The sequence below is a fragment of the Lachnellula hyalina genome, assembly GCF_007821495.1.
Source record: "Lachnellula hyalina strain CBS 185.66 chromosome Unknown contig00011, whole genome shotgun sequence".
Taxonomy (NCBI): Eukaryota; Fungi; Ascomycota; class Leotiomycetes; order Helotiales; family Lachnaceae; genus Lachnellula; species Lachnellula hyalina.
In genome coordinates, this window is record NW_022157125.1 from 108324 (window position 1) to 120947 (window position 12624).

Sequence of the window (12624 nt, forward strand, 5' to 3'; positions counted from 1 at the left end):
GCAAAAAAGCGTCAAAATTGTCTCCAACCTTCCCCACCAATCACCATATCACTACCCTTCCCCTTAGACTTCTCATCCTGAACCCATACTCCGCTTGCATCGACCACCTTCCCCGTCCCAAACTCCCTCTCACAAAACTCCATCACAACCCTAATCTCCCTCCCACTCTCATCTTGCAATTCCTTCAACTCCTGCTTGGAATCCTCTACTTTCCTCTCCTTCCTCAACACCTTCACCCGCCTCACAAAGCCCATCGCTCTCTCCAAACCGTCTTCACGACCCCAGGCAAGCCTAAACACTTCCGAATCCTGCACATCACGATACCACGCGCGCGTATTCTCGTAATCACCTTCAATGCGGTGCAGTATCCCGTGCAGCATCATTGCCTCCCATCTCGGCGCAGCCTGCATTTTGCGCACCAGAAAATGCGCTGACGGCAGGTCGTCATTGAGCAGGTGCAGAGCTGCTTCGAGGGATGGGTGGAGTGAGAGCGAAGATATTGCGTGGGATGTTGGCGGGGACGCGCTTGATGGCGGGGGCGGCAGAACGGGTGTGGGTTTGGAGAGGAGCTGGCGCTTTAAAGCTGCGTATGGAAGGGTGTCTGGGGACGGAGTGACTCCCGTTTGAGACATGTTGCTTTTCCTACCTAGGTAGTCTAATGACTCCTGTGGATGTGGTTGACAGTGCAGCGAAAGAATGTTACGATTTGATGCAATTTAATAGAGTCGTCGACGTCATGACTGATACGTTCTTTTTTGGCAAATGTCATATTGTATCAAACTTCCGTCTTATATATAAACTCAATTAAACTATTAAAACTCAGAACATAAACATCATATTCACTCGACCATTGCAGGTGTTCAGTGATATCAAGTTTCAAGCAATACCGAGGGCGGCATTAACATAACATCACTTTCCAACCAAGATAGCACAAAGAGTGCCTCGGTCCCGAGGGAAGGTCTATCGATTGACTTCTCTAGGAGAGCGAATAATAGTAGATATGAAAAAGCAATTAGTAAATGCATGGAAGAAAAGGAATGTGATGGTGGGTTGACGAATGAATGAATGAATAATAGTAAATGATAGCAAAGCAATATTAACAGCATTCTGTTTCTCTAATACTTTAATTACAGAGCTATATATCAAGCTAAAGACATCCAACTTTGCTGTGTTCCTATGAGCACAGAGAGGGAGGGAAACTGCGATTTATTGTCTCAAGTTACCCCACATTATGAAATAACACCGATGAAATAAACCTTCCGCTGAAGCATGCTGCTGATTCTCAAATTCTTAATACTAGAGATATTTAATAAGAATATATAAACATTACCAATTCAGCACACCCTTCATCATCATCTTCTTCTTCTTCTTCAATCCCTGATTTCCAAATCCAAATGTATTATAAGACGGATGCTTGAAATCAAAGAACGGAGTCCTCGTGCTCCTGCTCTTACTAAAGAGAAAGAACAAACATAGCATAAAGATAACTCATAATTGCCTCCAGAAATAGCATCCACAAAAGGAGAAGTTCAACAATGTACAACTTCAAGGCTGACCTCAAGAGGAAGCGTAATGAAACTTGTTTCTCGAAACATTACCCCGCAAGAGCTCGTAATTTGCAACCTACGCCGGGTTTCATAGCGCTGTAGCAGGCAGCCACCGAGGCTTTAGCTTAGATAGATACTGTAGATAGACAGCCTCTTGCTATTCATGCAGCTCTCGTGGGGCTCTTTCCTTCCTCAAACAAGCCAAGACCCTAATACCACCGTACCAGCTACTTTCGTACATCGTACCGTATACATCGAGGTAAGCTAGACGAGGCTCAAGGATCATTACGAAGCTGACAGGAACAGGACAGCTTACTATACGCTTGCACATAGCCTTGCAAATCCTGCATGTCACTCACTCAAAACAACATAAGCATCATCTTGCATCCTTCGTTTCGTCACGTGATGCACTCAATCTAGTAGGATGGCCTTCGATATCTGTGATGCGACGTGCAACAGAAACAAATCCTTCGAAAGGGAACCGTCGTATGCAGTTTGGCCTACCAGCTAGGTGTGTATGAGTTTATTGAATCCTTTTGTACCACCTTTCTTCCGTATACCTGCCGTGTTTGAGTTTGTTTCTCTGCCTTATCTATGCTTGCTGATGATTCCTCCCGTACTTGCAAAAACGAGATAGAAGAAACAGAAACACAACCAGAAGGCTATGGCGTGCCGTGCAGTCACCACGTGGGATACGATGTATAGCAGGCTATGAAACGTGCTTCTGAGACGTCAGTGACGTAGAAAGGGACGATTGAAGAGTTATCTAGACAGAATAGGAAACAGGATTAACAGATTTTCCGTCTATCTACAAAGAAACAAAACGACCACGTGGGATAGGGCAATGGAAGGACATGAAACGGTATTCTGAGACGTAGAAGGGACAATTGAAGAGAAGACGGCTGGCAAGCTGGCATGAAATATCCTTGGAAACCTCCGTCTAACTAACTCCGTACAAAGAACAGAAACACTGATACACATCTGCACGCGCCCGTAAACTGGGTAATAGCCTGTCTGTATTAATCCCAATCCATCTGCTTCCTCCGGCACTCGTACGGAGTATTCCACAGTCCCACTTGCAGAAGGTTGAAAGAAGATCTAGACTAGGTACTATGCGCAAGGCACGAGACGCTAGGTTTCAGTTTCCTGCGAGACATACTCAGTAGAAAAAGAAAAGCTTTGAAGGTGGACGACGGACAAGCCATGCCATGTTCTAGCTTACCATTCCAAATCCCGGAAACGGTAGAGGGAGGGAGAGGTCTGAGAGCGAGCCGCCTGTCATGTTTCAGGCAGGAAAACATGGCTAAAGAAAATACGAAGTCCTCCATCCGGTAGATTACATCTCTGGGCGCTCGGCGGTGAAGATGAAAAGTTGACAAAGAAGGACAGGCAGCTCAAAAATAGATTTTGGGTTAGGTACGAGACCAGTGGTACGAAATATCTAAGGATTGGAAGGGAGGGGATATGCAGGTACGATCGTGTCTCTCCTTTGCCGCTGAAGAAAAAGCTGCATGGCTAAGGACCAATATGTTGGTTACACGCACACGATCTCGAGTCGCATCGCAAGGCAGCGAGCGCCTCGCTGACTTATTCTCGTCTTCTGCCATGGAATGGGGGCATGACATGAAGCATGACTTGGATGGATAGGAGATGGGGCAGCGTGGCGCCGGGATTGAAGGTCAAAGTGAACGAGGCCCCGAAGTGAAGATCTGAGCGGCTCGGCTGGCTGAGAGAGATGCAAGATGGAAGGATTCGTGATTGCTGACCAATGGCAGTGAGGCGTGCTGGCGAGGTTTCAGGAAGGTGCACTGAAGCGAGAGCCAATGGTTGGGGATAGGGCCCGAAAATTATTTTATTTTTGGACGAGGGGAGGGGAGTGAGAGTCCCAGCGTGTCGCCGCATTTTGGTGTTCCTGTGATCATGACTTTGGCTGGCATGGAGAAAGAGAATAGAATTTGATTCTTCTTCGTGATGCTAATTAATTAATGAGAGACGGTTATGGGCGGGTAGACGAAATCATAGATGGAAAAGAAAACGAGTGGTGGGGAGATTTTCAGCTGTTTGATATTCTACCTTGCATTACTCGTATGCTGACTTGCTATCAAATCACTTGTAGAAGTATTGCCGTACCCTGAAGCTCTCACGATGCCATGCCAGTAGAAGATCACCACCACACCGCAGACTCCAATTCCAGCCACATTTCTACCGCGGTCATGGCCCAAATACTCTCGGAATACATCGTAATCGTATAAACGTAAACTCGAGGCGAGCACGGGACGATCAACCCCTCCCGTGATCTGTTTTGCGCACTCTTTGCTTGCAGAATCTGAAGCCGAGTTTCAAAAAAAATCTGGATGCTGATCAAACAGGTACCGATCACGTTTTCCGCTGTTTGGGATGCTGCACTACAACGCACCCGGTAGCGGAGGGAAACAAAATAATGTGTCTGTTCATCGTGGTTGCTGACTGAAAGGCATCACGTTCTCCTCATTGGGAAGGTGAGTCTGAATCTTTAGCCCGCCCAGCCACATCAAACTTTTAGGATTCATGGATGTGGAGATGTGGATGTGTGTTTGTTTCCTGGGCTGTGTTTCTGTGTTTTGGCTCTCGATAGACTCCGTACGGTCGGTACCGGTAGCTTGTCATGCCTTTTTACACGCCGCTGTTCCAGATCTGGTTGATACGGAGAAGCTGAAATTGTCAGTTTTTTGAACAGTAATATCATCATCATATCACAGACTCCCTGCCACAGTTCATGCAGCGTGACGAATATGGTAGCGCATCCTTCAACGCCGTTGAATGGACGGATGTCAGCAGAGGTTTGACTAAAATGACAGAGACTTTTGCCTGTGGTGTTGACAAAGAACAAAGAGCAGAAGCCCCATATTTCAACATACATATAATCCAATAGCAAGTCATGCAATTCAGAAAGAAAGAAATCGGTGATTCCGCCCGAATAGAAGATTGTGATAAACCTGTCTGGACTTCTTTTCCGGTGGTTGAAGCGTGAAGGGCTAGCCTGGTCCTTCTCCTGCCCTGTCCTGGCTTGTGCATATTTGAAGCAAGGCAAGCGACCCTCAGCGACGTTTCAAATATACATCAATCCCTCCCATCGCCTGGACCTGGACTCGGACGTCGACACTACTGCGCGTATCGCGGGCGCCATCTCCTTTTCGGGCAGCTCAGTACTCCGTATCCTATCAGGTTTTTGGGGAGCTCGAGTCCCAGAGAGTCGGTGGGTTGTAATTCGACAACTCGATAGACATGCTATATTGTACATGCAAGCAAGAAGCCTCTGCTGCAGAATCCTAAATAATGTAGGCAATTATATGGAGTACTTGTGTAGATAGAAGGTTATAGTTAAGCATCCTCGTTCTTAATGATTAGATGGTCCCCGCCATTAGGATTTGAGAAGATCGGCCAGGCATTGATCAGTTGATGAGCAGCCAGGAGTGGCCTTGCTTCTTGCGGATCTTATCAAGCCGCCACTATGACAAAGGCATAACAATTAATGCATGCTTGAGCTTTATACGGCTTTCATAATGTTGCTTCTGTTAGGAAGTATAGTTGCCCCTCTTATAGTGCTGGCTTGCTCCGACGGGTTTGCCTCCCGGGTCCGTTCTCTTCCCAAAGGGGGGAGGTTGAGGGTATCCCACTTTCTGGAGTGACCGAGCACATTTTGAAGCTAAAGTAGAAGTCTTGTGGAAGCAGAAGACGAGTTGTTCGAGTGGTAGTGCAATATAATTAGGTTTTGTGGAAGTTGGTAAGCCATAGGCGAAATTTGATGGGCTGACGGCAGAGACAAAATGTATAAAAATATCTGCATCAAAATGAGATGTGACGTGAGCCACGCCAACGCAGCGCAGCACAGCGACAAAGGAGCAGGTTGTAGCTGCATGTTGCAGTGAAATCGTTATTTGATTTATCTGGTCGGCGATATGGTGGTATACAGCTGCTAGAAATTGTGATTTCACTCCTCCTCTTCTACCAGGAACTTCCCCTATGATCATGCCTTTCATCCGAACTCACCAGCCCAAATTCAAGCAATCGTAAAAAGCAAAGCTCTGGTCGTTAGGTTAACCTCACGCTCCTTAGCTTGCCTTCGCTTTCCCTTCTTGCTAGGCCTACTTCTTGCCTTGTCGTCGACTTTGGCCTCGATCCTCTTCCGGCCCCTAGCTGGCTTCGTGTTTGAGATATTTTAAACCGATAATTTTCCCCTTGGGCGCGTGTTTCGCCTTCTGTCTGCCGGATGATTCGCTGCTGATGGTCCACACCTTTTTAGCAGGAGACAGGGGAGGGAGGGTCATAGGATAGATAGGGTGTAAAAAAGAGGCCCTGGCGGCCAGGAATACTTATTAGATAATTATAGCTAATCATGGATTCATAGTAACAGCTACCAAGTAAATGGTAGGAAGGCAGGTTATCATCGTAAACTGCATCCAATTTGACGTCTTTGTGCTGTTGCTCTAGATCGTTGGATATGTCTTGCGTCTACCAGTCCAGCGCTGCGAATGTCTTACTAGCCAGCAGGGCACCCGCCTCTTTTCATCAACACCTGCGATGGTCGGATAGTGCCTACCTATAGTAACACCCAGTAATAATAGATATTATCATCCCACATCAACACCAAGACATTTGCAGAAAGAAAGTTGGTCTTGTTATGGCCATGCTTCCGGATATTGGCCCATTCTGTCGATTACTCTCGCCTACGGAGTATTCTCTCTCTCCGTGCTTCTCTCCCTTTTCTCTCTTCTCTCTGCTCTTCCTAGCTACGATCATTCATCTCACCCCATCGCATCCACATCCACAACCAAGCAACCAACAGGATTAAAAGCTTCAAGGATTCAACGACTGTTGAAGTTCGCTCCCCGGCATTGCCCCTAAAGCGTTTAGTTCTGTCCTCGGACCACGCTGTCCACCATCTTCCCCTGTCCACGCTTAGGGATTACCCCCAGCTCACGAATCTGCAATCCTGGCTGGCTCTGCAGGCTTCCCTTGCTGCCCTTCCCATCCGCGAGTGGGCCATTCTTGAGCGACCATACTCCGTACGAAGTAACCACCTGGGCAGTGGCAGTGGGTACAGTAAGTATCCCGCTCCATTAGAACAAAGTACTCCCTAATCCCTTCTAGGCCAGGCACACACCACACACCCCCCCGAGACACCGAGCCCTCACTTCACTCACCCACCTACCCACCCTCCTACGGAGTGCTACCCACCACACCCATACCCATACATATCTTACCCATACCCATATCACTTCGCCTGCTCTCTCCGTCCTCATAATCTCCCTTGTTCCGCTTTCCCAAACGCTTCTCACACTTCGACCTTTCGACCTTGAACCTTCACGCTCTTTCTTGTCGCAGGCCCGTACCGCGAGAGCTTCACCTTCTCCTCCCCTTCACAACCCTAGAAGCCGTTCCCTCTTCCCGTTTCGCGCCGTGCGTTCACGATTCAAATTCCAGAATCAGTCTACTGTTCTGTCTGCCTGCCAATCCGTCGACAATAAACAACGCTTTGCACGGCTTTTCAATCGTTGATCCCCCTCCCCATTCGAATCGTCGCATCGGGTCTTCGTGCTTTCCATTTTCTTTAATAATTCTACGTTAGAGCCGGTTTTCTCTTTCCTCCGAGTCGAGTTCTTGCTGGCCTCGAAACTCCTCGAACAACAACCGTTCCATCTGCATTTTTGATCGGAGCAGGCTCCATTCCCAAACACGAGAGTCTATTGTTGTATCCTTACCATCATCTCTTTACCATCATTGCACCAGCCAACCACACTCGCTTCATCTGCCCATTTCACAGACAAGAAGCCACCACTGCTTCATCGACGTCGCTTCAGAGCCGCTTGACACAGTCTGCTTGGTCTACCCGTCTATCTGTTTGCCTTTCCAGCCCTACGACGTAGCCGGCGTTTCAATATACCGTGGTCGCGCACAATATCTGTTCCCATTGCTGGTGCTGTTTCGACTCAATTTGAATGGCGCATATGATGTATTCGCAACATCATGCGACGATGGCTCCTCCACAAAAACCAGAGACCTTCATGTTGAGCAATGAGGCTCAGCAAAGCTTACCACAAGATGCGCAAGTAGCATTGCAGCAAGTCGACAATCGTGCGTTGCTCAACACCACTTTCCTTGTTTCGCCTGCTAACCTCCGCGCAGTAAAATACTTTTTAATATCCGCTCCTGTTGACTGGACACCGGACCAGTACATCCGACGATTTCTTCTTCCTACTGGCGAATATGTTTCCTGCGTGTTATGGTACGTTGAAAGCCGTTGTCGGCGTGGATTGGTGTTAACAAGGTCGCAGGAACAACCTCTTTCACATTTCTGGCACCGACATTGTGCGGTGTCTTTCTTTCAGATTTCAAGCGTTTGGACGACCGGTGAAGAACTCGAAGAAGTTCGAGGAGGGTATATTCTCAGACCTGCGAAACCTCAAGTCGGGCACCGATGCGTCGTTGGAGGAGCCAAAGAGTGCTTTCTTGGATTTCCTATACAAGAACAACTGCATCCGAACACAAAAGAAGCAGAAGGTCTTTTACTGGTACAGCGTGCCACATGACAGACTCTTTCTCGATGCTCTCGAAAGGGATCTGAAGAGGGAAAAGATGTCGCAAGAGGCCACCACTATGGCTGTCAACGAACCTGCGCTTTCATTCGAATTTGACTCGTCCCAATCACTCTTCGAGCAACTCACCAAGGCTCAGCAAGCTAACTCTTCCTCTTTCTCTGCACAACAACCATCCTCATTTTCTCAGTCGCAGTCGACCTCGCCGGTGATGCGAGCGATCGATTCCATGCCACCACCACAGATGATCCCCCAAAGCATGCCAACAATGCCTGAAGACATGAACACAATGGCGGCGTACCAACAAATGGCCATGGCCCCAAGCATGGCACAGCAGACAGTGAAGAGGGAACCAGATTTCAGTCGGGTTCAGTATAATCAAAATGGCGTTCCAATCTCGCAAACACATCAACGCCACGCTTCCATGCCTGCATACGGCCTTGAGTACTCTCCCGCGCCATCATTTGTTTCATCACACTACGAGGACTACAGCAATCGTGGCATCTCTTTTGAACCCATCACACCGCCCCAACAGGCTCTCGGTATGGGTGCTGAGCCAGCCTACATTGCAAACGAAGAGACGGGACTGTACACAGCAATCCCCGACCACATGGGAGGAGTCAATGGTTTGCAAGGAATAATGCAGCTCCCGCCTTCCAACCTGTCTGGTCCACAGTTCTCTCATGCTACCAGAGGCTATGGCTCGAATAATGTCTACTCGGTAATTGAAGGGTCACCAACATACAAGCAAAGAAGGAGACGTTCGTCTATTCCCCCGGGAGTCGCCGCCATTGTGGCAGCTGCTGGACACCAACAACACACTGCACACCGACAATCTGATCTGAGAAGGTCTGTTTCAACATCAGTTGGCCCAGTTGCTGAAGGTGATGAGTCTGGAGACAACTCGCCTCCTGGCCTGAGCTACAGCAACCAAATCCAACAAATGTCACAGCACCACAAGGACCTTCTTGAGATGTCAAGACATGGGACACCTCTTTCTACTGTCGAGGACAGCCCAGCCATGAACCCAATGGCTCTACAAAACAACGACTTTAGCCAATTGTCAAATGAAGAGCTCTCGGGTGACAGCTCTATCCATGACTCCCCTCAAAGAAGGCATATGCAAGGCCCCAATGGAGTCGTCAGAAGAGCACGTAGTGCAACCATGATGGAGCTTGGCCCCTACCCCCAAAAGTCCCACTCATGTCCTATTCCAACCTGTGGTCGTCTCTTCAAGCGTTTAGAGCATCTTAAAAGGTATGGTTTGCAATTTCTTTTTACCGGCTGTCGATCAAGCCGCTGACATGTTACCCCCCTAGACACGTGAGAACACATACACAAGAGAGACCCTATATCTGCCCCCACTGTAACAAGGCTTTCAGCCGTTCAGACAACCTAGCACAGTATGCACACTCCATCTTATCCCACACATTCCTTTCCTAGCAAACACTATACTAACAGTGTTTCAAGACATCGCAGAACTCACGATCGTGGCGATGGCTCTGACGGACAATACGGCTCTTATAGCGGCGAGGAAGAAGACTACGAAGGCGAAGACAACCTCGGCCCCCTTGAAGAAGCATCACCAAACTCAGAAAACGGATACCTTCCTCCTAGCATGTCGCAATCTTTCCACGGCTTGCAACAAAGCATGTCGATGAGCATGGCGGCACCGAGCCAGCTTATCAATACTCAGCATTTGATGCAACAGCCGATATAATCACAACTGCTTGTACCTGTGTTTGTGGAGGGCGTGATTCTTTTTCTGCTTCTGGTGTCGGTCTTTTTAATTGTACGATCTTTATTGCATAGCCTTGCGGTTTTCCCTTTGTTTTTCTCTTGATGGTTGATGACGGATGGATACTTGACGGCTTGATTCTCTTGGCGCTCGGTTTGGTGTGTGTCAACTCGTATTTCCATTTATTTAGTTTTAGGGGGTGATCAGTTTATGCGGAAGGAAGAAAATTAAGACATTTTTTTAACTAGGTGGGGGAGGGTTATTTGTTGGGCAGTACAGTGTGCTCCTCGGGAGAGTCGAGCACCTGTGAGAAAGAGAATGGGTTGGATAGGAGTGAAAGCATACCTAAGGTTGTTAGCTTTTTGTACAAATAAAATGGAGATGGGGGTGAGATGAATGGATAGCAGAATAGCATTATAGATTGCATTATACCCGACCTGATCTTTTTTACTCTTTGTGTCGTGTTTGTCGGGTTGAGTTGTGTCTACTATATAATCGTGTCCTGCCCTCCTGCCCTCCTGCCCTCCTGCCTTGTGGGAGTTGTGCTCCAAGTTATTTCTTCATTTTCTCTTTACAGGGCTAATCGGCGGAGGATGCTGCGGCTGCGCTTTGGATTTTGCTGGATGGTGGAGTGAGAGAGAGATTAGCTTGGATGTGAGATGTGAGATAGTGTATAAGAGGTTGTAGGGTAGGGAGGAAGTTGCTGTCGGGGTTTCCTTTGTTACTAGTGATGATCTGCTGTGAAGTCGACATATGCATTAGCCCCTTTTAGTTCTCCCAATATGCGAAATCCGAAATACTGGAACTCTACAGACTAGTGTGCTTGGCTTGCTTTATTTACGCAGTTGTTGCATGTATACTGGGTGGATGGATGGACTGTGATATATACCGTAGGTGATAATGTTACCCAAGTTGCGTACTATGTATGCCTTGGTGCGATGCGATGATGTAATGGGCATTTTCTTTTCTTTTGGTAACCACGCTGAATTTTACGGATGAGCCGGTAGATATTATACCAGAATTATGGAAAATGCGTGGGCGGGTATGTGTGTATGTGTATGAGGGGTTTGATGCATGTATAAATATGTGATGTGGTAAGTAGGTCCTCTATGTAGATAGCCAAATTTTCGCAACCTGTAATCAAAAACATATGGTGTGCCCAGGGACAGATTTACAGAGCAAGCAAGAACTTGAAAGGATGAGGTGGTGGTGCGCCGAACAGAGCTCTGGGTAGCTAGAAGGGTAAGCTAGAAAGAGTCAAGACAGGAGAGGATGGGATTGATGGTGTTGTTGAAGGTGTGATTGTTGCCAAATGATGTTGTTTTTCCTTCACGGATGTTACGTTTGGTTCCGTGGCCAAGTATCAGATCAGTATCTCGGCCTGTAAAACCGGGAGTGGCTCTTACTCCAGGTGGGCCAGTTCTGTCTGTTGCGTTACTCGTGGCAAACTCATGACTCCTTAGCTTTTCTCAGCGATTTTCATTAAGCTGTCTCGGCTTACTTGGGGTTTGTGTTGGGTTTATATCAAGACCTAGATTACTATGTGAGTTTTTCTTGGTGCTTCACTCCTTCTTTGTTTGTCAGTATGTTTAGTTTGACTACTGTCTTTCATTCTTTGGAGGGCTTCTTGATTCCCCTTCATGTTTGGAGAGAGGGGTATATATTGAGATGGAGAAGATATGCGTTTAGGCCATAGCGATTTAAAAAGGTGGTTTGGAAATTGCAGGAAGGTAGGAATGGTGCCGAGACCAGGCTGTTGGGGTTGGCAGTGCTGAATAGCACTTGATAAATTGCGGCTCGCCGTCTAATACTAACGGCTTGAAGGATGAGGAGGATGTGGTCCGAACGTTTGCTGTCAAAACCTCCCCTGCTGTCAAATTCGGAGTTCCCCTCTGAACATTCAGTGGTCATATTGAATATTAGCACCCACTATATTCTATTTTCAATCTTAGGGGCTGAGATATCTTGCTTGTGATATCTTTTTCCTGGACATACTAGATTGGAATAAGCTGCGTTCCCTTCCTCTTGCTTGATCTCCGCTGATATTTCGGGGTGTTTATATACCCATGTGATAGTTCTGCTGGAAAGATACCACTTGCTGGACTTCCCTCATAGCCATGGTTTTGAGTGACCCTTTCTTAGCCCAGAAGCATGGAAAGGCTAGTCAAGATGCCTTTCGATCCCTATAAGGAACGTGACAACCTCATCTCAAGACCTGTTAGACATGGCGATTTAAGAGCGTCAGTAGCCATACTTCACACGGGACTACCAAGCATTTGGTCCGATCGTATGTAAGAAGCCGTTATACGAAGTTATGAAGTCTGAACTTTTGGGATCAAGAAGTGTAGCACGAGAGTATTTACTGTCAAAAAGTTGCATGCTGTCAGTATCCCTGCTTTGTTCAAGATTCGACTTATTTTGATTTGAAATCAAACCCGATTAAGCCCGTCCGTGTTAGTGGAGGATTGCAGATTTGCCTTGGAGATAGCCTTCCGCCTTGAGGGGAATTATCATGCATACAACGGCACATGTCTATCCCCTCTTCAAGTTGTTTTATTTCTCTGCGTATCAATTGAAGTGAACAACGCAGAGGTTGCTTATATGCAGAGTTCTTCGGGCAGCTAGGTAGCTTCCAAGGTTGTCTTTTTAGTCACTTCATTGATTTAAACTTACACTATGCTCTTTTCAAAATGGAATATAGAGGAATCTCTTCAGAATGCGGTATATACATTCGACTAGGAGGCGCGAAAGTGTTTTTGATAAC

The 12624-nt window shown here is 47.2% G+C and overlaps 2 protein-coding genes across 2 annotated transcripts; one reads left to right on the forward strand and one right to left on the reverse strand.

Annotated features, from left to right (window-relative positions):
- Positions 1 to 11: 11 nt before the first annotated feature.
- On the reverse strand, positions 12 to 632 carry LHYA1_G002534 (uncharacterized protein; the record flags this gene model as incomplete). The annotated part of the gene is made up of 1 exon (XM_031147510.1): positions 12 to 632. The coding sequence occupies one exon, from the start codon at positions 630 to 632 to the stop codon at positions 12 to 14; it is 621 nt and encodes a 206-aa protein (XP_031008841.1).
- A 6893-nt stretch (positions 633 to 7525) lies between these two features.
- steA (Transcription factor) lies at positions 7526 to 9842 on the forward strand (the record flags this gene model as incomplete). The annotated part of the gene is made up of 5 exons (XM_031147511.1): positions 7526 to 7661; positions 7713 to 7812; positions 7862 to 9379; positions 9442 to 9525; positions 9593 to 9842. The coding sequence occupies 5 exons, from the start codon at positions 7526 to 7528 to the stop codon at positions 9840 to 9842; spliced, it is 2088 nt and encodes a 695-aa protein (XP_031008842.1).
- Between the last annotated feature and the right edge of the window lie 2782 nt (positions 9843 to 12624).